At 38.6% G+C, this 25,182-nt stretch overlaps 1 protein-coding gene across 5 annotated transcripts in view; it reads left to right on the top strand.

Annotated features, from left to right (window-relative positions):
• Positions 1-25,182, top strand: part of dscamb (Down syndrome cell adhesion molecule b) — a 134,216-nt gene that overhangs the window by 19,209 nt on the left and 89,825 nt on the right. For all 5 annotated transcript variants that reach the window (XM_067594382.1, XM_067594383.1, XM_067594384.1 and 2 more), the window contains exons 2-3: positions 8,172-8,489; positions 9,904-10,050. In XM_067594382.1, the coding sequence (XP_067450483.1) occupies positions 8,172-8,489; positions 9,904-10,050 (465 nt within the window). The remainder of the gene's footprint in view (positions 1-8,171; positions 8,490-9,903; positions 10,051-25,182) is intronic.

Raw genomic sequence — 25,182 nt, 5'->3', positions numbered from 1 at the left:
CAATCTTGAGGAGTTGCAGCATTTATTCTCTGTCAGAACAGCTCGAACTGTACATACACTGTACTATTACTGTCACAGCTAACTGCTAACTTAACTCTCTCTCTTACTGCTCCGGTCGCCCCTAACACAGTCACACACGCTCGCTCTCTCGCTCTCGCTCGACCACACACATGCGTCATGCGCACTTCCTATGCACTGTGGCTATTTCTTAAAGAGACTACGCCACTCGTATAACACTCTCCTTGTTTGCTCTCTGCTGTTCTCTCTTCTTCCATGTCAGAGAGTGTTCATGAAAAGAGCCAGCAGCTGCATGAAAGGAGAGAATATGTATCCACACAACTATGAAATAAGATTTAATAGGTTGTCACCAGCTTCCCATGTGGCACTGGGACCATTCACATAACACTGCAGGTACATGAGAGGATGAAAATCACTGCACCTCTATGTGACTTTTACATGGTTTGATCAGGTGTCCGATCAGCCGTTACCCTAAAAATAGATGAGCTGTGAATTCAAGATTAGAAATGTGGCAACTTCTTCCTTTTAGTGATTCAGCAAAGAGCCAGTTAGTGAATTCAGTTACCTGCTGTTTGCTCCCAGCGTCATTGATTGCACGTTTACTTAAATGAAGCGCCCCAGCGGCTCTGAAAGCACATGTCATGGTTGGTTACACCCTGTCAACTGATCAGCTCTATTGTGTGAAGGATCACAGTCCTGTGATGATACCAAACCATAGCTGTTGTTTGTTATATTGTACAGTCACTCTGTGGGAACATTACGGCTGCTGCTTCCCCAATTCACATTTTAAATATTAAATCATCAGAGAGTAAATACAGTGAAGAACAGTTCAATACAGTAAACATAAATCATGAATACCTAGCAGTTACAGTATTACAGTACTGTACAGTTATGTAACGCAGCAGGCAGTTCAGATTATGTAAAACTTGAGGTTGCATTGCTGATGAGCCTGATTGTTGTCTGAGAAAAAGAGTGCTAGCATCAACTAAAGTCAGATATATTTATGGCTTTCACATGCTAAAATATCAAGTTTGAAATGACACATTTAATCTAAGGCCCCGTAGCTTCAAACCATGTCATGTTCATTAGTGAAATTCCGCCTTCAAGATGTAAACACACACTGTACAGATACAGTTCATGTAACATGTATAGTTTTTGTCTGTGAATGCAAGCAGTGGCAGCCTGAAAACTGCAGATGCAGCTTTGTGAATAGATGGTTGCTGGTTTGAACAGAATAAAAGAGTAAATTTTAAGATACAGCAAGGCTCCATCTTCTTCAGTATCTGCTTGAACTGGTCAACACTGAGCTGTCCTACAGTATAAATATGTAGCATACATGCTCATCAAAAATTCAATCAATTAATGCTCAAAGGTAGTGCCAAACTGATATGTTCCATGTAGACTGACATGGATTTTACATTACTTTTAAAACGAAATAATTAACTTTGCTCTAATCAATATTTTTATATTAACAGTGGATCAAATGACTATGTGTAATGTGAGGTTGCTCGCAGTGATGAACTCATAATTTAGAAACTAGCTGGTGAAGACAGTGAAGAATTTAGCAGCTAAAGATATTTCCCTCCGGAGTTGGTGGAGACCAAAACAGAGCCGAAAGGAGAGTGAATATTGGATTTATCAGGTGGCAAGAAACAAGACTCAAAATGAAAATGAATGCTAATGTTCTTTTATGTGTGTTCAATGTTTAAATTTTGCTATTTGCTAACATGGTAACCATATCAACTTAGGATATGTCAGTGTTGTGTTTACAGGTTGCTGCACTGTCCCCAAGCAGTGAAAAAGGCTATTCATACTAGGAAATTGCTGCCATGATATAAATAAATTAATAATTTTGAATCTCAACAATGATGGTACAGCAGTGACAACACTGCTATGCTACTCTACACCATTTGCACTCACCAAAGCTATGACAACAAGAACCAGCTTTCAAACAACAGTATACATCTTAAAAAAAAATAAATGGAAAAAGTAATATATTAAACTACTTGTTCCAACATGTCTCAGAATAATGCGTTCTCCCTGCTACTGTTTGGTATTATTGTTTGGTTTATTATCTCTTCCGCTGTATCCAGAACAGAGAGGTTTAAATGAAACAGCTTTTTTTCTCTCTCCCCTCTTCTCCCTGAAGATATCCCGTCAGAAAAAAAAAATCATAGTCAATTATAGATGCATATAATCCATTATTGAACAGTGTCATTTATTTCACCTTTACGGTTGGACTCATGAAAAATTATGCCAATTACTGATTTCCTCTCGGGCAATGTAGTAAGTGGTCGGGCCCTGAGGCCGTTTGTTGGGGCATGACATGGTGCTCTTTGTGAGGTCTGAGGAGGCGATGTACCTGCGTCACCGGACCATTTGTGGTCTGGCTCCTGAGCTTAGTCAATTAGGAAAACGAGTAGCGCAGTGATATGCACCCTTCCACCGGAGTCCATTTCTTTTTTTAATTAAATCAATCTCGCTATCACTCAGCCAGTCGAAATTGAGTTGCTCTCACATACTTTTCATATGTGAAATAGACGAATATCGAAACAGCCACAGCATAAATCCTAATCCAATTTCTCCGATGCTTGCACAGAATTGAAGCTTTCCTAGCAACCACACACTTCTTTGATCTGCTTCTCTCCAGCCATTTGCTATTATAGCGCTGTAACATTCAAAGTATCAATTAACTAAGTACCCAAATTGTATTTGCTTAAAGTTTGATGGGTGCCAGTTGTATCAGTTGCTGGATTTTTTAAATGAAGAACATACTGTTTTGCTTTTTATTTGTGCATATTATTTTTGAAAAACAGTCTCGTTTTCTTCACTTACTTCCCAAAATCCCCTCTGTACGATATCATCAAAGCAGAATCTCAGAGTGTTTTGCTGACATATTACAACACTAATACGAAAGCCAAATTTACAAAAGTCTTGTATATTCACCTACACATTTTGTATTTCACACACGTAAATTTCCTGCTGATCAACAAAGACTGTTTGTTTTTAAAGTATAGACACAAGTGATCTCAAAGTGTCCTCTCCTTCTCATTAACCTTGAGCACTGTCCATGAACAGGTGGGTTTTGATCCCCAACCCCCTCATGGCTCCAGTCTGTATTATCAACAGAGCGCTGAAAAGATTGATACTCCCCGTGCCAGTGGAAAAAAAGAGAATGAATCAGAATTTAATATGACTTTGATGTATTATTTTCATCTTGGCCGGTGCCACAGACCCACTGAGAACCCAGCACACTATCCCGCCGCATTTTAAAAGATTCAAATTGACTAAAAATGTTTGATGTAAGAGACTCTACAGGAGTGTTTACAAAAGTTTCTCTGTTTGGAGCATATAGTCACCCCTAAAATGACACACAGTCACAGCAAAAATTTTATTCTAATGAAAAATGACTTGAATATGGACAGAGCATATAAATATTGCTCATTAATTTAGGATTAATGTAAACCAATTCAGGAGTAAAAACATTTGTTTATATAAAAGTTAAACTAAAATATTAGTGAAAGAATGCTATATTATCTAAATACAAGACAGGATAGGATAACACCAGAATTATTTGCAAATGCTTTTTGGCACAATTTTTTTTTTTAGTAAAATGTTTATCAGTGATTCATTCATATAAGAAAATGTCTTGTTTTCCTTTTCTTTGTATTGTATTGCAACTGAAACTTATAAATCTGTAATAAACAGACCGATAGTGAAAAGTAAAGGCGTCTGTGCAGCCATGCTTTGTGGTTTTCATTCATAGATACATTAAATAATAATATACTGAATTTGACTCGTCAGTGTGCATTGCTGCCTATTCCATTTTCCCTGGTAAGGATGGGAAGACATGTATAGAAATGCACCCAGATTTGCTAATAAGCATAGCGAGTTGTTCACAGTATCATATCTAGAGACCTAGAGACTGAACCTCCAACATATGCACAGAAATATGTGCAGAGCCAGAGGTAGATTGTTAGTCATCACCCTGTACAGTGCACAGATGGAAGTAACAAATAGTGCATCATTAGCATTTACAGATGGAAACATACATAGACAGACAGGAGGCAGAGTGACTCATGGGCAGATAAATGAAGAGATGGATTCAGTCATCAGATTGTCCTGCTACATTTGCTACTTGCAAGCGACCTTATAGTCACAACTCACATGTTGAAGAAGATGGTTATAGTCACTACCAAAGTCTGTAAAAACAATTCTGTGATTGCTTTGTAATTATTTAACTTAAATAAAGCAATGGGCTTACAAAAGGTGCATAATTGTCAGCAAACATCCTCCTGTCACTCCTTGGGAACTAATGCCACATACCACAGTGTTTATAGCCTAAGATAGTTTGCATAAAACTCAACAATAAAAGACATAATATGCGAACTATGCACAGTCCAATAATACATACAGTATACATACTGCACCTTAAAGCACAAAATACAAAACCTTGATGCAAGTTGCACTGCAGTTGCTGTCCATGGTGTCTACAGGTTGTAATCCACAAACAGGTGAATGTAAAGTCACTGGCTGTAAATTTTAACATTTGTATCACAATCAAAATGTGATCTTGTTACAGGGAGACTTGATGGGCAACTAAAATCACTGACATGAGTAAATACATTACAGTGCACAATGTTCCAAAATTGTTGAATGGAATCAGTCATTTAAGTGTTCAGTTTTATGTTAAATTTAATAACTACTTCATCATTGTATTTTGAAAAGCTGACAAAGTGCAGACAGTAAACAGTCAGTTTAACAGTCAGTTAAACGTCATTCCTTTAAGAGACCTACAGGTCAGCTGCTCCTTCACACTAATGTGATATAAATCAGACACACATGTGATGCTACCGTCACTAAAATGTATACTCTATTCCTGTCTTTGACCTATATCTTATCTGCCCAGTGTTAACGTTAATGTTAGCTAGTTAGATAGTTATTGTAGGATTAAAATGTGTGCTAAAAAGGTAGATACTACTAGGTTAAACCTACTAGGTTAAACTAACATTAGCCCAAAGGGCGACAATTTATATTTCCAACATCTAAAAACCGCATTGCTTGAAAATACAGAAGCCGAGAAAGGCCATGCTTGCAATTATTTTTTTTATTACCGTTATCTCGAGATCACAAGTTAATTATGTTGTTATCTCAGGAAAACCAGCTTTGTTATGTTGAGAAAAAGAGATAATTGACCAGTTATCATGAGAAAACAAAAGGTCTGACCTTTCTACTATTTGGACTACCAGGCTGAGAGGTCATATTTTCTTGGATGTCTAACACTATGTATTCTATATTTTCAAGCCATATCCATACATGGATATGTTATGTCTACTTAACAACAGAAGTGAGAATGAATGAATGAGTCATCCATTTCATGCGAGCAATAATTCAAAACCTCAGGATATTAAATAAATAAACATAACCCTAACCATTTACTGCATAATGTACTCCATTGGCTATAATGATGGCTCAGTTTACACCACTAACAATTTAGATGCTTTTATCATATCAATAATGATAAACCTAATGAAAATATAACAATGCATATTATTTAGTCATGGAGACACACATTAGTCTAAGTGTTTTGATAGTATCAGAGATTCTGCTGTTTAGTCTGACTTCTGGCTATAGGACAGTGTAGTTAGTTAGATGTAGCACTGCTGAGTGCATATCTCTTCAAACATCTTCCATGAGTGTGACTATTACGAGTGCACTATTGTAAATGTAGCACTGGGTCAACATAATGGACAATGCATGGAGGAATGACATGCATTGATTATCTTGTTATCTCAAGATAACAAAGCTCGTTTTCTTGAGATAACGAAATAATTAACTCATGATCTCTAGATAACAGTATTAAAAAAAATGCAAGCACGGCTGTTCTCGGCTTCCGTAGGAAAAACAACAAAAGTGAGTTACCTTCTCTACATGTGAATTAACGGGACATTGTCCTCGCCTTCTCTTTGCCACATCACATGTTAACCGACACCTGTTGGCTCTAATGTTAGGCATTGTTAACAGGAAAAATAATGAAAAATGACCACAAATTGCCAAGCATGAACTATGAACAGCCTCAATACTGAAACTGTATAAATATCATATCATCATTGACAGCACAATAACGCTATATCAGACATTCAGAACTCATAATCTTAGATGCCTGCAACATAGACATGCAAAATATCACTCATATTTATGTGAAATTATTTTTGGTATTATTACTCAGTAATATAAAAAAAATCCAAATCCTTAACTGTACCACCTGAAATCTTTTAGCCCTGATGTTAAACACCACTGTACATCCATGCAGGTGTTTTTACTTATTGTGGCTGATTAGTGACTGTTCGTTTTGTTGCATTTTTCAAGGCAGTATTAACTTATGTCTTGAATGTTTCTATTAAGACTTGGAGTTTGGGGACCTCAGGAAATTCACACTGAAGAGTCAAACATAGAGACACCACTGATAATCATAAGAATGTGAATACATTTTGTTTGTTTTTATAGCTGTCAGCGAAATCTTCACAATAAACCCACAATATAATAATGCATGTGGCTCGACATCAATTATTGGACATGGCCCTGTCTTCTTTCCACTTTTGAAACTCCCCACAGTCAGTCCACTTTATCTAAATAGGTTTACCAATGCATATGCCAGTTTCTGTAAGAATATAGAGTTGGTTTGATTCACTGAAATAGTGCAAATGTCCATATCTCCAATATGTCAGCTAATAGTTGTAGGACAAAAATGCTGCAGTAGACTATTGATTGTTTGTGCGCTAATAATCTTGAAAGGGTATTCCTAATTTGTAGCAACAAATGAGTGTTGTGTGGATGTGCGTGTGTACATGAGCAAGTCATTGGAGTGTCTCATTGCTGGTTTAGAGCTACTGGAGCAGAGAAAAGGATGAAAACGTCTGCAATTTGAAACCTTGTTAGGAATTTATGAAGTGCTAAAATGTTTTCTCCCCAGGGAGAACCCAAGCCAGCTGCCACTGCCACTGTAAGCCATTTAGTGCAGAGCCTCTGGGCTCGTCACCAGCCTGAGCTGGCAAGCTAGATACACATATACAAATATTTCTGCATGAAAAACAAAAATACAGATTCTCTCTCAAACATAGCACCTCAGACTGTAAACAGACATCTGCTGAATTTATCTCCCAGAAATTAAACAGCTACTAAGGAGCTAACTGGACCAATGTTGACATTTATTACCCTCTTCTCCTCTGGATAAAGCCCCCGCACAAACTGCTCTTAACGTTGTTCTCTTCACTGTGATGTTGAGCTTAAATTAAAGCGTGAACATGATCAAGGCAGCTGACCTTATTTTATAATTGATAGTATGTTAATTTAATGTTACAGAGGTCCCAAGAATAGGAATACATTGATGAATCTAAAACTACGGATCATGCTCCATAAATAGAAGCACTTACAGAACAAAACTACAGTAAATGCCTTTAAAGGAATACTAATTTGTAACTGTAATTTGTAATTTGTAATAACTAATTTTATTTGATTTTTGACGTTTTAAATGGACATTTTCATACTCAAATATAGGAATGCAACTATTATTTTCATTATTGATTACCTGTAGATAATTTTCTTGATTAACTGATTATTTTTTTTGTCTATAAAATGTTCGAAAAAGGGGAAAAATGACTGGTCCAGGGTGACGTCATCAAATGTGTCGATTTGTAGAATCAGCAGCCCAAAATCCAAATATATTCAGTTTTCTATCATGTATGATATCTGAGAAGTTGCAACCAGCAAAAGTTTGGCATTTTTCCTTAAAAAAAAGACTAAAATGATTGTTCAATTATCAAAATAGTTGCTTATTAATTTTCTGTCAATTAACTAATCAATTAATCGACTAATCATTTTAACTCAACACAAATACCAAACAATCTAAATACAAAAAAGAACCCTTTTTTTTTTGTTGCTAAATTACATGTTTTATCATTCCAGGATCTCTGGTCCAGACTTCATTTGAGAATTTATTTCAGCCTTTGCAAACTTTATTTACAGTAAAACACAGTTGAGACGTGATCCATATACAGTGAAATCCAATAAACAAATGCAGAACAACAGAGGGTTGAAAACTACCACCTAATCAAAATGGTAACAACAAACATCCTGTGTTTCCTCTCTTGCAGTTTTCAGTGAGGACTTACATTCCAGCCTATACTTTGTCAATGCATCTCTGCAAGAGGTAGTATTTGCCAGCACCACAGGGACCTCGGTGCCCTGTCCTGCTGGGGGTGCGCCGCCTGCCTCGCTGCGCTGGTATCTGGCTACCGGCGAGGAGATCTACGATGTCCCTGGCATCCGCCATGTCCACCCCAATGGAACCCTCCAGATCTTCAACTTCCTGCCATCCAGCTTCAGCAAGCTGATCCACGACAACACGTACTACTGCACTGCCGAGAACCCCTCTGGCAAGATCAGGAGTCAGGATGTCCACATCAAAGCAGGTGAGTCCACAGAGGAACAATCAGGGTAGCAGGAATACTTTTAATAACAGTGGTGGTGAGTATAACAGTAGTATTAGTAGTATGTAGTAGTAGTTAGTGGTAGAAGCAGGGATGAAAGACATCATCCTAGTAGCTGTAGAAGTAGTTGTTAGCAGTAGCAACAGCTCTAGTAGTGGAGCTATTTGTAGAAGTCAAACTAGCAGTGAAACACTTGGGAGACCAACTAATGTGAGTGTATAAAACTTAATGCAAGTGAGGTTTTCCATAATAATAACCCTGTCTTCTACCTTTGGAAAAAAAGCTCAAAGCGTTTTGAACATGATCTGAATTACTGACACAATGGTGAAAGAAGTACTGAGATCTTTTATTCAGTAAAAATAGAAAAACCACAATGAAATAATTACTCCATTTCAGGTACAAGTTTTGGTTTTAAAATCTTTCTTAGGTAAAAATACATTTTACATCAAGTATTAGCAGCAATACTGACTCACTGATGAGTACATGTAAGCAGCATTTTATTGCTGTGAAGGCAGAGCTAATTTTAGAAACTTATACTGTTGTGTAGTCTAATTCTGTTTTATACTTATTTTACAAAGTCATCATACTGTATGTTTTACATATAAAATATTGATCTGAAAAGTAGCTAGTAACTATAGCTGTGAAATAAATAAAGTGGAGTAAAAAGTACAAGTACAAGTACAATTCACTCTGAAATGTAGCTGACTATAATCGTAACGTAGCTCAAGTATTCAAGTAAAGTACAAGTACTTCAAAATTGTACTGAAGCACTTGAGTTAATGTACTTAGTTACATTCAACCACTGCTGAACCGAGTCTGATTGATGGATGTCTTGAACCAGAGACTGTAAGTGACTGTAAAGTGACTGTAAACATCATCTGAGCTTTGTGAGAGCATGTGCATTAAAGATATCAAAAGGCAAATGCAGGCAATTTTTTTTTACTTTTAAAAATATGTCAGAGATGATATAATATTGTTATATACTGTAGATCCGTCATCTGTTTGTCTATTACCTTGTTAATGTTTTTGAAAGCTTATCAAATATAATTTCATTAACCAGCATGTAAGAATTATACAGATTATTTTTGCTTATTTTCTTTTAAAAATATACTGAAACACAAATATCCAATAGTAGTAATACTGGAGTCAACTACCTGTGGCCCCCTGACACTGGTAGGTTCAATTTGCTCAAGGACACTTCATCAGGTTTGAAGTTTTGCTAGATGAGGGCTTTATCCTGATCCCTCTGGTTCAAGGATGTAGTAGTGCTGTAGTCTGCAAAAGCAATGTGGCCACACACTATCTCCCCTAAAACAGAAAAGCACACAATAAAGTTAGTGGTCTCTTATATATGAGACCTGTCATGTATTTAGTGACTGTTTTTCCTCCTACTTAGTTTCACGGGAACCCTACACAGTCAGAGTGGCTGACCAGAAGGCTATGAGAGGCAGTGTAGCCGTCTTCAAGTGCATTATCCCTGCTTCTGTTGAGGCCTACGTCACTGTTGTATCCTGGGAGAAAGACACTGTTTCACTCAGCTCAGGTAAGACAATGATAATATATTTGGTATGTATGGAGTGTTTCAGTATGGAGCTTTAGAGCTTCAATTCAGGGGAACAACCTGTTAAAATCAGGCCTCATGTCTGTGATATGTGAAGATAAAAGAACCGTGTTCATGTTAAAACGACTGACCACATTTGTGACTTTATATAAAGTATTTCAACACAAAAAAAACACAAGTGAAGCCTTTTTGTGCCCACTTTGATTACAACAAAAACAACGAGATTAAATGTTTGTCAGTGAGAGAGGCGTGTTGCCTTTTTTCGGCTGTTTTTCTCAGTCCCCTCCCTGCTCTGCTACGCTCCGTGCTCTTTGGACACTCTGTTCTGTTTCACTGTGAGTCATCTCCTTACCTGTTTACTGTCGTAGTCTGCCATTACTGGGGCTTTGCAGCTCCATACAGCCCTGTCCTCTCACTAGCCAGAGGATGTTGATAACTGTCACATTGAATCACCGAGCTTCTTCCTCCTATGCACACTCCACCTCAGCCACCTCCATTTTGAGTCCAGCAAGGGGTAAAGTGGAACAGTTTACATAGCATCATTGACCTAGTTACCCTCCTTGTTTAAATCCAGTGGCACAGCGTGATAACGCGAGATGCCAGAACGTTCTGCGGGGTTGGATTTTTTACTCAAGTTAAATGGGATGCTTATCTCTTTGATTGCTCCATGTACTGCCCGCTGGCTGATTTCGCTTCATACTGGGGCATTCAGGGACCTGTAAGTGAGCACTTGATGTCATTTGACTGAGGGCAGAATCTGGGACGGTGTTTTGGTGGCATTTTAAATGTGTCTGCTCAAGCATGAAGATGTATCTTCTGATCCATGCCAGCGACTTATTTACTCGAGGTTACTAGAGTTACTCGCTGCAAGCTGTTGGTTTGAAGACACTGCCTAATGTCATGGAGAGCAGGCAAATATGCAGCATGCAGATGTGATTACATTCTTGTAAATGAAATGAATCATGTAGACAAGACTCAGAAGTGATGTTTTTCTCAGCTGTGGTTAAAAAAATGTCCGTGATCTGGATAAAATGCTGTAACATATCACCTCTACCTCACAAAAACATAGAAAAAGGTGACATGTGTGTGCAAAAACCATCTATTCATGTATGAACTGTGAATGTACTGCAGGTGTGTTCTTTATATTAAAAAAAACAATCATTGCTAATCATTTTTAAATCAGCTCTTATTGTACTGTCTACAATGCCATCTTTCCATTTTTAAAGCAGGTCTGACAGCCCATAGAATATGCAGTGAAGTTTTGATGGATTATATTGTATGCCTGGTGTTCTTTTGAGTTCTTTCGCAAGCGTTCAAAAGAACAACGATATTGGATCCGTGTTTACTCCAATAAGTATTGCAGCAGGCGAGTGCTGTCAAAAGCATGAGCACACGGTCAAAATCACTGCTGCTCCGTGATAAATATTTGATGGTAGATTCTGATGCATGAGCGGATTCACCTCGCACTGTTATGGAGAGGGTATGTTTACTCTAGGAGCGAGGGTTTGAGGGATGTGTGCGCGAATGTGTTTGTGCGCGAGCGGAAAGCGCGCGCAAGAGAGAGCGGGACCATGCCGACAGGGCTTGACAATGGCAACCGAGTGCAGTTTGACCCAGCCTAGTTTTCCGACTCCTTCTCCAGCCCCTCTTTTCTTCTCTTTTTTTCAATTTTTCATGAAAGAAGATTTGGTCTCAGTGGACACAAAATAACAGCCGCACTGAATTATTAATCTCAGGTTTTTGTTGGGAACGGTAACATCAAGTGCACTTCCCTTCTCTTGCATTGTGCATCAGAACGTGAGCAAGAACAGTCAATACTTGAGATATTTCTCTTACTACAGACACAAAATAACATAATAGCAGAGTGAGCTCTGCTGTGAAATACAGTGAGAAATTTAGGCTGGAGATGTCACTTGATTATTAAGCTAATGTTGATGAACATCCACAGTTTAAATACACTGATGACTGCTTGTTTAATAGTCAGGTGCTTTTTAAGATCACTAACTTGCATGTACAGAGGAAACTGGCTTAAATCACGGCTGCTGAAATCTTTGAATATCCAGTGATTCATATTAGGGTCAAAAATAGATGCATAATTACAGACTAGGGCCTGTCTTAATTAATCAGCTGTGATTGAAAAGTTAATTACAATATGAATTACCTCTCAGAATGAGGACTGCTTAGTAGTCATTTGAAGCGGCCTGTTTTCAATGTGAATGAGCATGACGCAAGCTCACTGGGTCCTAATGTTGCCACTAACATACCATTAACCCGTCATGAATTTTAAAATGGATCTCGCAGCACGAGCTTTCAATTGCCCGGCTCCAATCGCCTCCTCGCTGCTTTTGATAAACAATTGACAGAGCTAATAGAGAGATGAAAGAGGCAAAAAAAAAAGAAGAGAAAGTAAACCGGGGAGGGGACAAGTTGAGCTGTTCTACTTTGCTGCTGCCAGGATTTTATATAGTGGACCTTTATTTTAATGCATGCGTGTGTTGGTGTTGCCACATGCACCTTTGTGTATTAGTGTGTACACATTTGATGTGTGTGTGTGTGTGTGTGTGTTTTTTTTTACGTGCTGCTGTGTGTTTGTGTGTCAAGTGGCCATGCTTTTGAAAAAGGGATGGTGTGTGTTTTTGTGTTTTTCCATCTACCTACCTTTTGTCTCTCATCATTCATAATATTAGCCAGCGTAATGAGCTGGGTGGCCTTGGTTGAAGAGAAACGCTTCAACAAAACCAATGCTTGGATATTGAATGAGCTTCAAACAACATGTCGTCACTGAGACCTTGCACTCTTCTTCAAGATTCGTGCAATTAGAATTTAACTATTTGCATTCACATTTCGGCTGTTTGAGTCTTTTTAACGTGTTAGTCGTGACCCATCAGCTCACGGCTTTTACTCTGTACCTCGCATGTATGATCGTGTGTGTACGTCTCCTACACAGTGACTTCCTATTGACTTTTCTTGCGGATGTAGAAGCAACATTAGCGTAGAGTCAGTATAATCTCTGTAGCAAATGATACACACAGTGCCTCATTCAGAGCTTTTCATGCATGTATCATTTGCATCCATTTAAACCTTGCGCTGTACTGTAAATGTAAGCATCTTGCAAATTTGGACAACAATACCAATCCAGTCAAAATGGATTATGTTGGGAATACCATAAATTAGATTTTGTGACAATAGCAAAATCTGAATGTTAAACTGTTCGTCATAAAACATGTTCAGTGTTAGGATTAGGTTAGTAAGCTCACTCTGGTTTACTGTAGGTTCTGTTAATAAAGGGTGAAGTGTTGGTCATACTAAACACTTTTTCTTAAATTTGAACATAATTCTCATTAAAACTTTCGATTTATATTTTATTTTTGATGTCAAATTACTGTTTCTAGTTGTGGCACTTTCATGTGATCCATTCATGGTTGGAAAACATGTTTGTCATTTGTGGATTAATATGTCAGTTGAATTGAACTATTTTGATGATCAATTAAGTCATTTATTTCAGCAAAATTGCAAAAATTGGCAAAACAAGACATTTTAAGATGTCATCAGTGGGACATGTGAGAATTGGTTAATAACTTGTTAATGGAAATTGGTTGCAGCCCTACACTTTTCATCCAAATGGAAACTGAGTTCCTTCATCTAGTCACTCATCCAGATGGAAGCCTGACTCAACCATGGATAGATAGACAGGCAGCCTGTATAATGCCCCTGGAGAGGACAAGAAAAAAGGGAAAAGGTGAGGAGAGGTGAGGTAAGAAGAGAGTGAATGAAGGCAGACAGTTCTTCTCTGGTGTGGAGAGATATGTAGGGTTTCCTCTTTGGAACAAACATGCAGACCTTTCATCTTTTCAGGCTGGAGATTAGGATAGAGATGGAGGACAGGAAAGCTTTATTCTGTATTAAGACGTAGGCTTAGTGCGAGGCCGGTGAAGAGGGATGACTCCATAAGCCATTCCTACCTCCCAGATGTGTGTCTGTCTTCTCTCCTCTTAATTGTACTAGAGCTACAATGATTAGTCAATCGATTAGTTGATTGACAGAAAACGAATTGTAAACTATTTTGATAACTGATAAATCGTGTTGGTCATTTAAGCAAAAATGGCCAAATATTTGCTAGTTTCAACTCCTCAAATGTGATGATTTAATGCTTTTCTTAGTCGTACGTGACAGTAAAGTGAATATAATTGTGTTTTTGACTGTGTTGTTGGACAAAATAAGACATTTAAAGACATAACCTTTGATTTTGGGAAATAAATAATGGCTTTTTTCACTATTTTCTGATATTTTAGGGACAAAATGAATAATCATTATAATAATCTGTAGATTAATGGATGATGAGAACAATATACACCAACCATACTAACCATTTATTCCTTGTTTCTCTTTTAAGACAGTATATATTGTGAGATTATATAAATTTGCCAACAGTCAGAAATTCTGCAGGACTATTTATATCGTGGTAGCTACAGCGTCATGTTAATGTCTGTTTGTTTAAGGCCATTTTGTATTTTGTCAGGTATTTTATTTGCTTGATAAGCCATAAACAGACTCTTTCTCCATTGGTTTACAGAAAATTAAAATTACATATAGCCTATCATGATAGAGGACTTTTTCCATATTGCTCACACCTAGTTGGACTTCAGTGACACTAATTGTAGAGAAAGGGGCTTTACAGTTTTCTATGTACACAGAATATTTGTTTTTTAATATTGAATATGCCACTTACTAACAATATCAGATACTGACATTATTTATGTTGCATTCATATTGGGAAAACATACAGAGTGACAGTCAGGCAGATCAGTAAATTCTCTCTTTCCCTTCTGTCCTTTTGCTTTGTTCTCTTCTTTTGTTTCCTTTCATTTTTCCTTCCTTTCTCTTCTCCATCCTCCACTCCTCTCCATCCTCCTCCGCTGGCCTTCGCTGTCGGCCTTCTCCCCTCTGCTTCTCATCTCATTGCATAACCTGCTTGGCACAGCGCCCCAGTCAATTTCCTCCTGTGTGGAAAATGTTGTTTTTTTATTTGCTTTATGCAAATAAGTCCATTCAATACTCAGGGCATCAGAAAAAAATAAATCTCCAGTTACATTTTTCAGTCACATTCACGCCGGCCGCTTCCCAACTGTGCGTTTAGCATTTAAGCGATGGAAGTGCCTGCGCACTCTTGCATTCTGCTCACTCTTCTCTCATGGGTTCTTGTGAGTGCTTATAGAGGCTAATTAAACAGTTTGCTTGCTAATAGAATCACAGTCTTAACCAGCCACCAGCTCAGTTGCAAGAATGTTAAGGATGTCTTCAAAGAGGCTACTGTAGGTGTTTGGTTTACAGGATCACTGCTCAGCAGGAATTTATCATGCCAGTGATGTGCCACCGCCTCCATTTTTCACTGAGATTGACAGTGAGGGCACTGAGAGGCAGGCGGAGATGGGGCTGTAAATTCAACACGCCCAAAGTCAGGCCAACCTTGAAAGGAGGGCACAGCGATAGAAATGAGCTCGTGAGAAATGAAGATGCAAGGAAATGTAGAGGAAGAGAGGGCAGATTAGAAGAAAGGAAGTGAGAGGAGAGTTGGGGAAACAAGAGAATAAGAAGGAGGAGATCTGAGAGGTAGAGAGGAGGAGAGTGGGCGAGGCTTTTTTTTCCCTGGTAAACAAGGGACTGCGTCACGTTAGCCACAAGATCTTCTTCCTCTTTTCCTCTCCCTTCTCACTTTCCTTCCTCACTCACTGTTCTCTCTCTCCATCCCCCCCCCCCCTCATTCTTATTCTCCATCTCTCTCCAGATTTCTGTCTCTCCTCCTCGCACAAACATGGTTTGTTGATCTTGTTGTTAGGGGGGCTGGAAAATGGGTCATGGCTCAAGCAGGAGTGCGTGATCCTTGCATGTAACCACATAGCAATCGAGAGGAAGACATAGATATTACTGTGTACGTCTGCATGTACATGCATGCAAATATACCGTACATGTATGTGTTTCCTGAGTGTGTGTGTACGTGGATGTGTTTTGTGCGTGCTACTCCACCCATCCTGCAGCGAAACCCTCTGAAAACAACACAGCCTATCATTTTTGCTCCCCCCCCCACACACACACATCAGCAGTTAGTGAAATGCTGACCCTTGTCTTTCACTGCACCCCTTTTCCCAGTCCACTCACACACAGCTGCCTGAAAGCTGAGGGAGATGGGGGTGCTTATTGTTTGTACAGTGAGAGTGTGTGTGTTTGTAAAGGTGCTGTAATTGTGTGTGCATTTTCATTTAAATGTATGTTCATTGTCTGTACATGTGAGTGACAGTGTGTGATGTGTGACACTGTCAAATAGGAAATGTTTGGGGCGGGGGGCGGGGGGCACTCTCCTGAAAGAAATAAAAAGAAAAAAAGCAAAGAAAAAAAATCAATAGTTGTGTGCATTAATCACGCTGCTGCCACAGAGAATTATGGGCACATGAGCTGAAGGATGCATTTTGTGCATTTGCAACATATGAGTGCTATGTGAAGGGGAGTTTGGGGAATTGGAAGAGGACAAGACAAGACCCTTTTAGTATGAAGCGAGGTTAGACCAGAGATAGTTTAAGGGTGTTTTCTTTACATATTGTGTGTCTCACTGTTGCCTTTTGTAGAAGATTAAACCCACTGTCTTTTGTAAAGCTCGCTTTAGGACAGCGTACACAACATGTTGTTTTGAAAGCTTTGATGCTACAGCTTTTTAAAATAGCTGAGATTACATTTTTATTTTCAAGCTTTTTATAATATGTAATGGTTTTGGGGATGTTGTGGCACACATTTTTAGTCTTTTCACATTCTCACATCTTCCCTTTGCTATGAGGTTTGCCATTTGGAAAGAAAAGAAACCTAGCACTCCTTTGACTTTCTGTTTGAGCTGTTGCCGTTTGAAGTCTCCATCTTAGCTGTGGTGAAGGCTTGAGGATGTGATACATATTTGATAAGGATCGATAGAAGGGTTACTGAGACAGAGATGGAGGGAAATCGATCTTGGACTGGGCTTCCCAAAAGCATCTTAAACCTAAGGTCATCTTTGGAACGTCCTTCTGGCTCAGCGGCAGAGGCACAGACTTGTAATTTGTGCCAAAACACAATGAACATTTTTATTCCTTCCTTGCTATCACATTCTCTTCTATAATACATCAGCAGAATAATTCAGAAAAATACCAGAAGAAGGGCTGCTCTCAGCTCTCAAGTTTGCTTTATGTTGTATCTAAGGTTTATGCTTTATATTAAGCCATCTACTGACATCCTAATCACTATGCACATAAAACAATAAAGCAATCTGTTTAGTGACGGGAGACTGAACAGCAGACAACATTCTGGCACGGTGGCTGTGATTCCCAGCTGATACTCCATACGGATAGACAAAATCAACAACTGTTGAAGCGGGCACTCTTCCATCAGTGTTTACTAATAAACAGTAGCAATATGGCAGCCATTAGGCTGTTTAGGCAGGGAATGATTAGGGTGGTGATGGCTGGGCGCGTTGGGAGACTGAACATGCTCTCATCTTTAATAGGCAATTTGGCTTTCTGTGATGGGGATGCCCCTTTGTTTTTCGACTTGGATTGAAGACAGAAGCTTAAATAAGCACTGTGTGCAGGAATCTAGTTTACTGTAATGGCCTGAATTTATTTTATTTACTGTCTTGGGGTGTCTGTGCATGACACATGCCTATGAAACCAATTCAAACAAAGTGCAGAATATCAATACGATTTTCATTTTAACTATCTGTAAATCTGAAGTGGAACAGTTTGTTATGGAGACGGCACTTTACCAGAGTGAAAGTAGGATTATATAGACAACACTGTGCAATTTTAGCTCTCATTCAATATTAATAAGAACTTAATAAAATGACTCATTCATAGAAAAGTTAGAAATATGGGTTTATAGTTGAGTGCAGCTCAGTTAGTGGAACGGGTCCATCCTGCCAGAGCTTATGGATTACTGTAGAGCAACACTGCTGAAAATGGACTGGAGCCGGGCCAGAACTAGCCTGGCGTCAGGCCAAGACACAGATTAGTAATAAGCATGGTGGGAGCTAATTACAGCCGAAACAAGCAAGTAATTTCTGTTTATAAACTCTCCTGGATGTGGGCTGTTGGATGACTGTGGCTGTGTAGGTCAAATTTCCCTGCGTTTGCTGCTGGTTCGTGTGTGCGTGCGTCTGCGTGTGTCAGTGACAGGTGGCGTGTTTCATGCTGGAACCTTCCCATATGCTCCCAGCTGAAGCGCTGGGGGAAATGGAGACAAACTGGTGCACTCAATCACATCCCATAATGCAACAGTGTCTGATCCCATCTTAAAAGTGACTGATTAGAGTAAAAAAAGGCACTTAATAACTCAAATCACTCTGCCGACCTAATAGGGATTTTTCACTCCACTTTTTTTCTCTCTTTCTCGTCTTCCATCCAATCAAGGATTAATACATGGTCTTATTCTGCTCACAGGGTGGTAAATCTGGAAAAATACAGTAAATCACGTTGAGCCTCTTTAAACTTTCACACAAAGCCTTGGTGGTTGTGGCCCCACGCTGGGCATCTGTAACACTGATTAGACATGATCATGGTTTTAGAGCACCTGCTGGACACCAATCAGAAGGAGAGATCTTATTGGAGTGTTTTTGTAATCACAGGACCGAAAATCTGTCTCAGAAGAGTTCATCTGAAATGTAATAGTTCAAGATTTAGAATAAAACTTATATTACCTAAATATTTTGGAAGCAAAAGATACAGGAACTTCAATAATACTTCAGAGTGAACCTGAAGATCAAAATTTTAAAGCTTCACAAATCAATATTTTTATTGCAAAACAATTGATTCATTTAATATGTGTAATGTTAAAGATGTGACCCTTAATGACAAATTTATTTTCACTATCAATTAATCTATCAATAATTTTCTCAATCAATTGTTTAGTCTATGAAATGTTAAAAAATAGTGAAAAAAGTCCAAAGATATTAAATTCACTGTCATATATGACAGAGAAAAACAGCAACGCATCACATATAAGAAGCTGGAACCAGAAAATGTTTGGCATTTTTGCTTGAAAAATAACTGAAAACTATTATTTGATTATCAAAATAGTTGCTGATTAATTTTCTGAAATTAACCAAATAATCATTGCAGCTCCACACCCAACTGTGCAGTTGAGTAGTTGCAGTAGTTTGCAGCTCATTGTTTTGATTTTACAGCCAATGTTACTGTTGTTATTGTTGGTTCATTCTCACCGCTCTTATCAGCAACTTATCCAGGGCAACATTAAACAGCAGATGGTGTGACTAGTTGGTGAACATAATGCATTTAGCAGCTAAAGAGCGATATTTCCATCAGGAGTTGGGTGTGGAGACCAAAATAGAGCTATAAACAGAGTAAATAATAGATTTAAAATCATCAGGTGGCCAGAACGTCACTCGTAATGATGGCTAATGTTGCTCCGGGTCTGCTGGATGTGTAAATAGGCAACAGTTTGCTAACACGTTTGCCACATAAGGTGATAATATATTAATTTTGTGCTTACAAGTTGGTCCTTGAACAGTGAAAAAAAAAACAATTGTTACTCCTTTAAAATGAATCATTCAAGCAAAAACATTTAAACTTTTTTGTCAAGCAGAAGAAAAAGAAAAACCTACAAATTTTTGAAACCAAATATTTTGAGCCCATTAATAATAATAAGTGGTGGCTGTAATATCTGCAACATGAATGAATGTATAGAATTAGTTGAACAAACAAGAGACATCGTATACTGTAAGTTACGTTTGCAGATGTTTGTTAGACTTTGTAATGCCACCGTTATTGTATATGACAGTAGAATATACTTGACTACATTATACATATATAGGCTTTCAAGTTTGATTTCTATGGTTCTATGTTTATGCTCAAATTCCTTGCAAAGCACAGGGCAAGATGATAGAAATCAATATCACAATATTAATAAGAATGTTTTTCAGATACTGATATATATCATGATAAATGTATACATAATCACATATAAAATAATAAAAAAAATATTAAATTACTGCACAGTCCTACTGCATGATATCAGTTTCCGTTGACTTCACCTGTGATTTCGACAAATCGTTCTCCAGATTGACTCCCTCGGTAGCAAATGACCAGCTGACTTCACTGCAAGGTGACCCTCTATCTTTTTCTTGATGTATGAGGCATCAAGCATCATTATTTTTCTTCAAGGCTCGTTTTCTCTCCTCTTGCCTCTTTTCTGGCATGCGCCTTGAGAACTCACTCTGACACACACACACACACACACACACACACACACACACACACACACACACACACACACACACACACACACACACACTGAGTATACTTGCAGCCCGTCTTTGACCTCACCTTGCCATTGTACAGCCAACGACTAAGATCCAAACAACACCCAAACTCCCTGCAGGCTGCTGCTAAGTGGCTGTGGTGAAAACAAGGGGACTGGATGGGCCACAGGCAGTCAGTTTCTGTCATAACCTTAGATGATCAGAGCTGTGTATATGTGTGTGTGTGGGTGTTTAAGGGCAGCTCAAGCTATGAATGTGTTTGATGCATTCACAATTATCTTATCATGATGTTATTACAGTGAACACATAATTTAAAAATATGTATCTCACCTTGTTTTAAATGTAAGAGGATGCGTCACACAGAAACATTAAAAGTGGAATGATGTAAATCGTATTCTTTGTGCTGAGAGTACGGCCAGTCAAACTGTCATTTGCGGCAGTGACGTCACGAGGTGACAACCACAAGCAGAGTGGCCTTTTGACAGACGCAGCCTGCAATCTTCACATCAGCGTAGGAGTTGAGCCAGCCAATCAGAGCCGAGCGCCCATCGCTGCACACGCTTATCACCTGCATACAGCTGCTGCTGCCCCTCCGAGGGAGCGAGTGAAGAGGATGGAGAGAAAGGAAAGAAAGAGCAAGAACGAATGGTGCGCCCGAGACAGAGGGTGATTTGTGTTGTGTGTCGTAGCACATTCATGCCCGCATCTTTCTTTCATTTCAGAGGTTTTGCGTATTTTTCTGGCTACTGTAATCCACATTTGTCATTTTAGGGGAATGAATAGGAAAACAGTTGTGTTTGTTGTGATTAGTGCTGCATCAGCCCAGCAATAGTTAAAATGTGATTCAGAGTGGAAACGTACTTTGTAGCCCTTGTGAAATGAGACGGGAGCAAGAGAGAGAGGGAGAGATAAGCTCAATCTGAATTGATTTTCCTGTTACTTTCTGCTGTACTTGAGTTTCCATAGCAACGTGGCCAGGTTCCCTCGGCCTCCTAGGGCAAGTGTAATTGTTGTCTGTTTCTCCCAGCCAAACTCTCCATTTCTCTCTCTTTCTCTCCTTTTCTTCCTCTGTCTGTTTTCTCTCAACAATGGAAAATGGTGTAGATGAGATTCTTCTTGGACTTTTTTTTAGTCCAGTTTCACCAACCAGTCACATCTAAAGGTATAAAAAGTCCTTTATATTTAATGAATATGAGCTTTGCATATATAACATAAAGTTTATGTTTATCCAGCCAAAATGGCTGAAAAATGTGGTTTGATTAAAATTTTTATTCAATAAATTTAGGGCAGCAACTAACAATTGTTTTCATTACCAATTAATCTGCCTAATATTTCATGATTAATCAATAATTGTACTGATAAAAAGAATGTCAGAAAGTAGTGTAAATTATTATAAAATGCCCATTAATGTCCCAGAGCCCAAAGTGACCCAAAACCCAAAGATATTTACTTTACTATATATTATTACTAACAGCAAATCCCCACATGTAACTACAAAATGTTTGGTATTTTTGCTTTAATAAATGATTAATCAAAAAATCAAAATAGCTGAGAAATCATTTTCTATCCACAAATATAATCTGCAAATCAGTTCAGCTCTAAATAGGTTAAATCAGAAGGTAAATGTATTTGATTTCACAGTTTAATTTGTCTGGGTTTCTATTGTTTTATGAGTCTGGTGATTTATCACTGTGTCTACAGTGATAGTTATTGCATTACAGTGTTGGCCATATGCTAAAAAAGTATTTGCAGTTATAAAATAAAATGCTGCCGCTGTCCCTGGCTGATTATCACAGCACAAGATTTGCTGAATCACATGAAACTGTCACGCTCTCACACACTGTAGTGCCATGCACATACTGGCTCAGCAGAAACCAAACCTAAATAAGGAAATGTGCAGAATAATGAGGAACAATATTCAGTTCAGGATTTGTGAAATGTTCTTGTGACTTTATACCCGACTCCCCCACATGATCATTTCAGAAGTCAAATATCAGATCAAGGATAATGATACAGCAGAAATCTGATTTACTTTAAATAAAACTGTATTGAAGAAGTTTGGAGATAATCAATGAAAACTGCTGTGCCACAGCTTTTGCAGGAATGTGATCATAAGCACAAAATTTTGTGTGGAAGAACAGATTTTGAATGCGGCTGAAAAAGCGACAGAGACAAGAAGGAGGCTAAAATAATCCTAAATTGAGTTTGACGCACATACAAAGATGTCTGGTGGACCCCTTTTTATCTGAATTAGATATTACCAGCTCTCTCTCTGACTCCACTGGTACACTGCTGTGTGCATAACAAGGCATTCACAGCTGTTTGGAGCCTAATGGCTCAAAGAGGCCTTGCCTGCTCAGCAAGAAGAGATGGAATGCATCTTGGGTCTGCGATTAGGACTGCTGATCTAGAAACATTTACATTATGGCTTTCAGGTCATTACAGAAGAAAAATGGTCAAAAAGGTCCAGGTGAGAGAGCCTAGATCAGCACTATGACCCTGAGTAATCTACAGTGCATAAGAAACAAAGAACTCAGCAAAACAGACACAAGTTTCACGCCTACTCTTCAAAACATACTTGTTGATATCAAATTAAAACTGGAACATATGAGAAGTGGACAGAATTCCTCATTTGTAAAGCAAATACGGCAACATATCGTTCTGCTGTTGCACACATGGTGCTTTGCTGTGTTTCCGGCTGTCAGTTAGCTGCCTAAAATGTAAAATGTAAATGTATTCTGTGCTGTATTTCAAGTAAGCTCCTGTATCTGTGATAGCCTTGGACCTGTCCCAATCTGCTCTGTGTTTTCTTGCTCCAGATCAATGCTAATTAATACACATCTCCCTCAGGGACAGCAGGGAGGCCATGCAGAGAATCAGAAATCGCCGTCATAGCCGAAGCTTGATCTGGACGCTACATGGGAGGGAAACCTTCAGAAATATTTGCACGCAGGAAGTAGCTTAAGGCTCACCTTGCGTGTTTCCCCGCAGCACTGCCGCTGAGAGGCAGCAGTGATAAACTAAAGCACACTCACGGACGCTCCGTGGACGATGAGCGCTCGTTCAGTGGCATTCTTACATGATAATTAGTTTGTTAGGTGTCTAACCATGTGCTTTGATGTAAATCAAGTTCAATTTCTTCGTTTAGTAGCATTGTCATGTGTTTTCTCAACACCTGAATGCAGAGCTAAGGAAAGATGCAAAGTTGTCCTCGCCTCTGCATTCAGTTGGACGATACAGATGGGTGAGCCTTTACATAGACCACAGTATAAGTGTGAGACCTGCTGGTTTTGTGCTTGTTTGGTTTACTCTCCCGTTCTATTTCTCTTTCTGCTCTTTCCTCTCCATCTCCCTTCTGAAACGCGCTGTTAAAACAAGTAAGAAAAAATGAAATTGGGCGACATGTTTTTGTGCATGCCTGGCGGACAGATAGGCGCTGCATAACTAGCAGTTTCCTCTGAAGTAGGGAGAAATCTATTTGCTTGTAGAAGCTGCTTGCATAATCCTTTAGTTACACTTGCCAGCTGTGAGCAAAGATACGGCGCTGTGGGATTTGGCATGAATATCATTGGGAGGACAAAGAAATGAAACTGATAAGTGTTTGTGCACAGGGTCCTTTGCATAATCCAGGATAACCCATAATCTGAGTTCTTTAAAATCATGCCCAAATAGATGTGGTGAGAAACCATTAATAAGAGAGCATACTGTTTGGAAATTTTGTTTGTCCAAAAATAACTGGAGCATTTGAGCTCCTTTGAAATCAGATTTTTTGATTTTTTTGATGTTTTTTTTTTTTACTCTTAGATTTTGTATCAGAGAGTTTCTGCTGAGTGACTGATGGTGAATTTAATTTTAGAGAAAAGTCTTATTACTGTCAAATGTACTGTAGGTATTCTCATGGCCATGCTTGGCACATCACATTTCCATACATACAGTACAGTCTGGCCTTGTTTTGGCTTACACCCATATGAAAGGATTTTATTCTTACAGAAACACACCTCACCTCTCTCTCTCTCTCTCTCTCTCTCTCTCTCTCTCTCTCTCTCTCTCTCTCTCTCTACATATCCTTCTTCCCCTCTCTCTCAGTCAACAGTGTGCACAGCAATAAAGAAAAAACACATCACTCAACAGCTTTCAATACATCTGTCCTTTCCCTCCCCACCTCTCAGTGTGTTTGTTTGCTCAGCCTCCTCTACCCTGGCGCCTGCATTTTATTCCTCTCTCAATGTGTTATCGGACGGTAATAGACAGCTGCTGAAAGCTAGCATGAAATACCAGCATGCTACATGCTACGTGTGTGGACCTCTTGTTGTATAATACAGAGGGCTCTCTCTTCCACAGTCACAAAGTATGCATCTAAACAATCTCAGCAAGTATGAGATGTTCATTAAAACACATTATTAAATTTTTTGCATTTTTTCTCCTTGCTGCATGGTTTGTTCAAATAATTTGATGAGTACATAATTCAGATCCATCAAGGCTTTTTATAGGTCAGTATAATAATAAATAAGGAATGTATCAGGAGGTAAATAAAGAACATTTTTATCTGTGAAAAGCTCATTTGTAATTGCTATTTATCTAACTAAATTTCAAGACTTTTTAAGTACAATACAAAGTACCTTCACTTTGTATAGATGTTTAAAAATGTATTAAAAGTAAAGCAGATTTAAAGGATATCCTTATTTTTTTTCTTATTTTTAAAAAAATCCCACGAAAAGTCCAAAACCAGTTAGAGTGTCGCTCAGTACCTTCTGACTTCCATGCCTGTGGCTCTGAGCCCCAAACTCATTTGTTCCCACTGAGGATGTAAAATTAAAAAA

Source organism: Thunnus thynnus, chromosome 7 (assembly GCF_963924715.1).
Source record: "Thunnus thynnus chromosome 7, fThuThy2.1, whole genome shotgun sequence".
In the NCBI taxonomy this organism is placed as follows: domain Eukaryota; kingdom Metazoa; phylum Chordata; class Actinopteri; order Scombriformes; family Scombridae; genus Thunnus; species Thunnus thynnus.
Note: the sequence above shows the minus strand (reverse complement) of the source record. Positions and strands in the feature narration are given on the sequence as shown.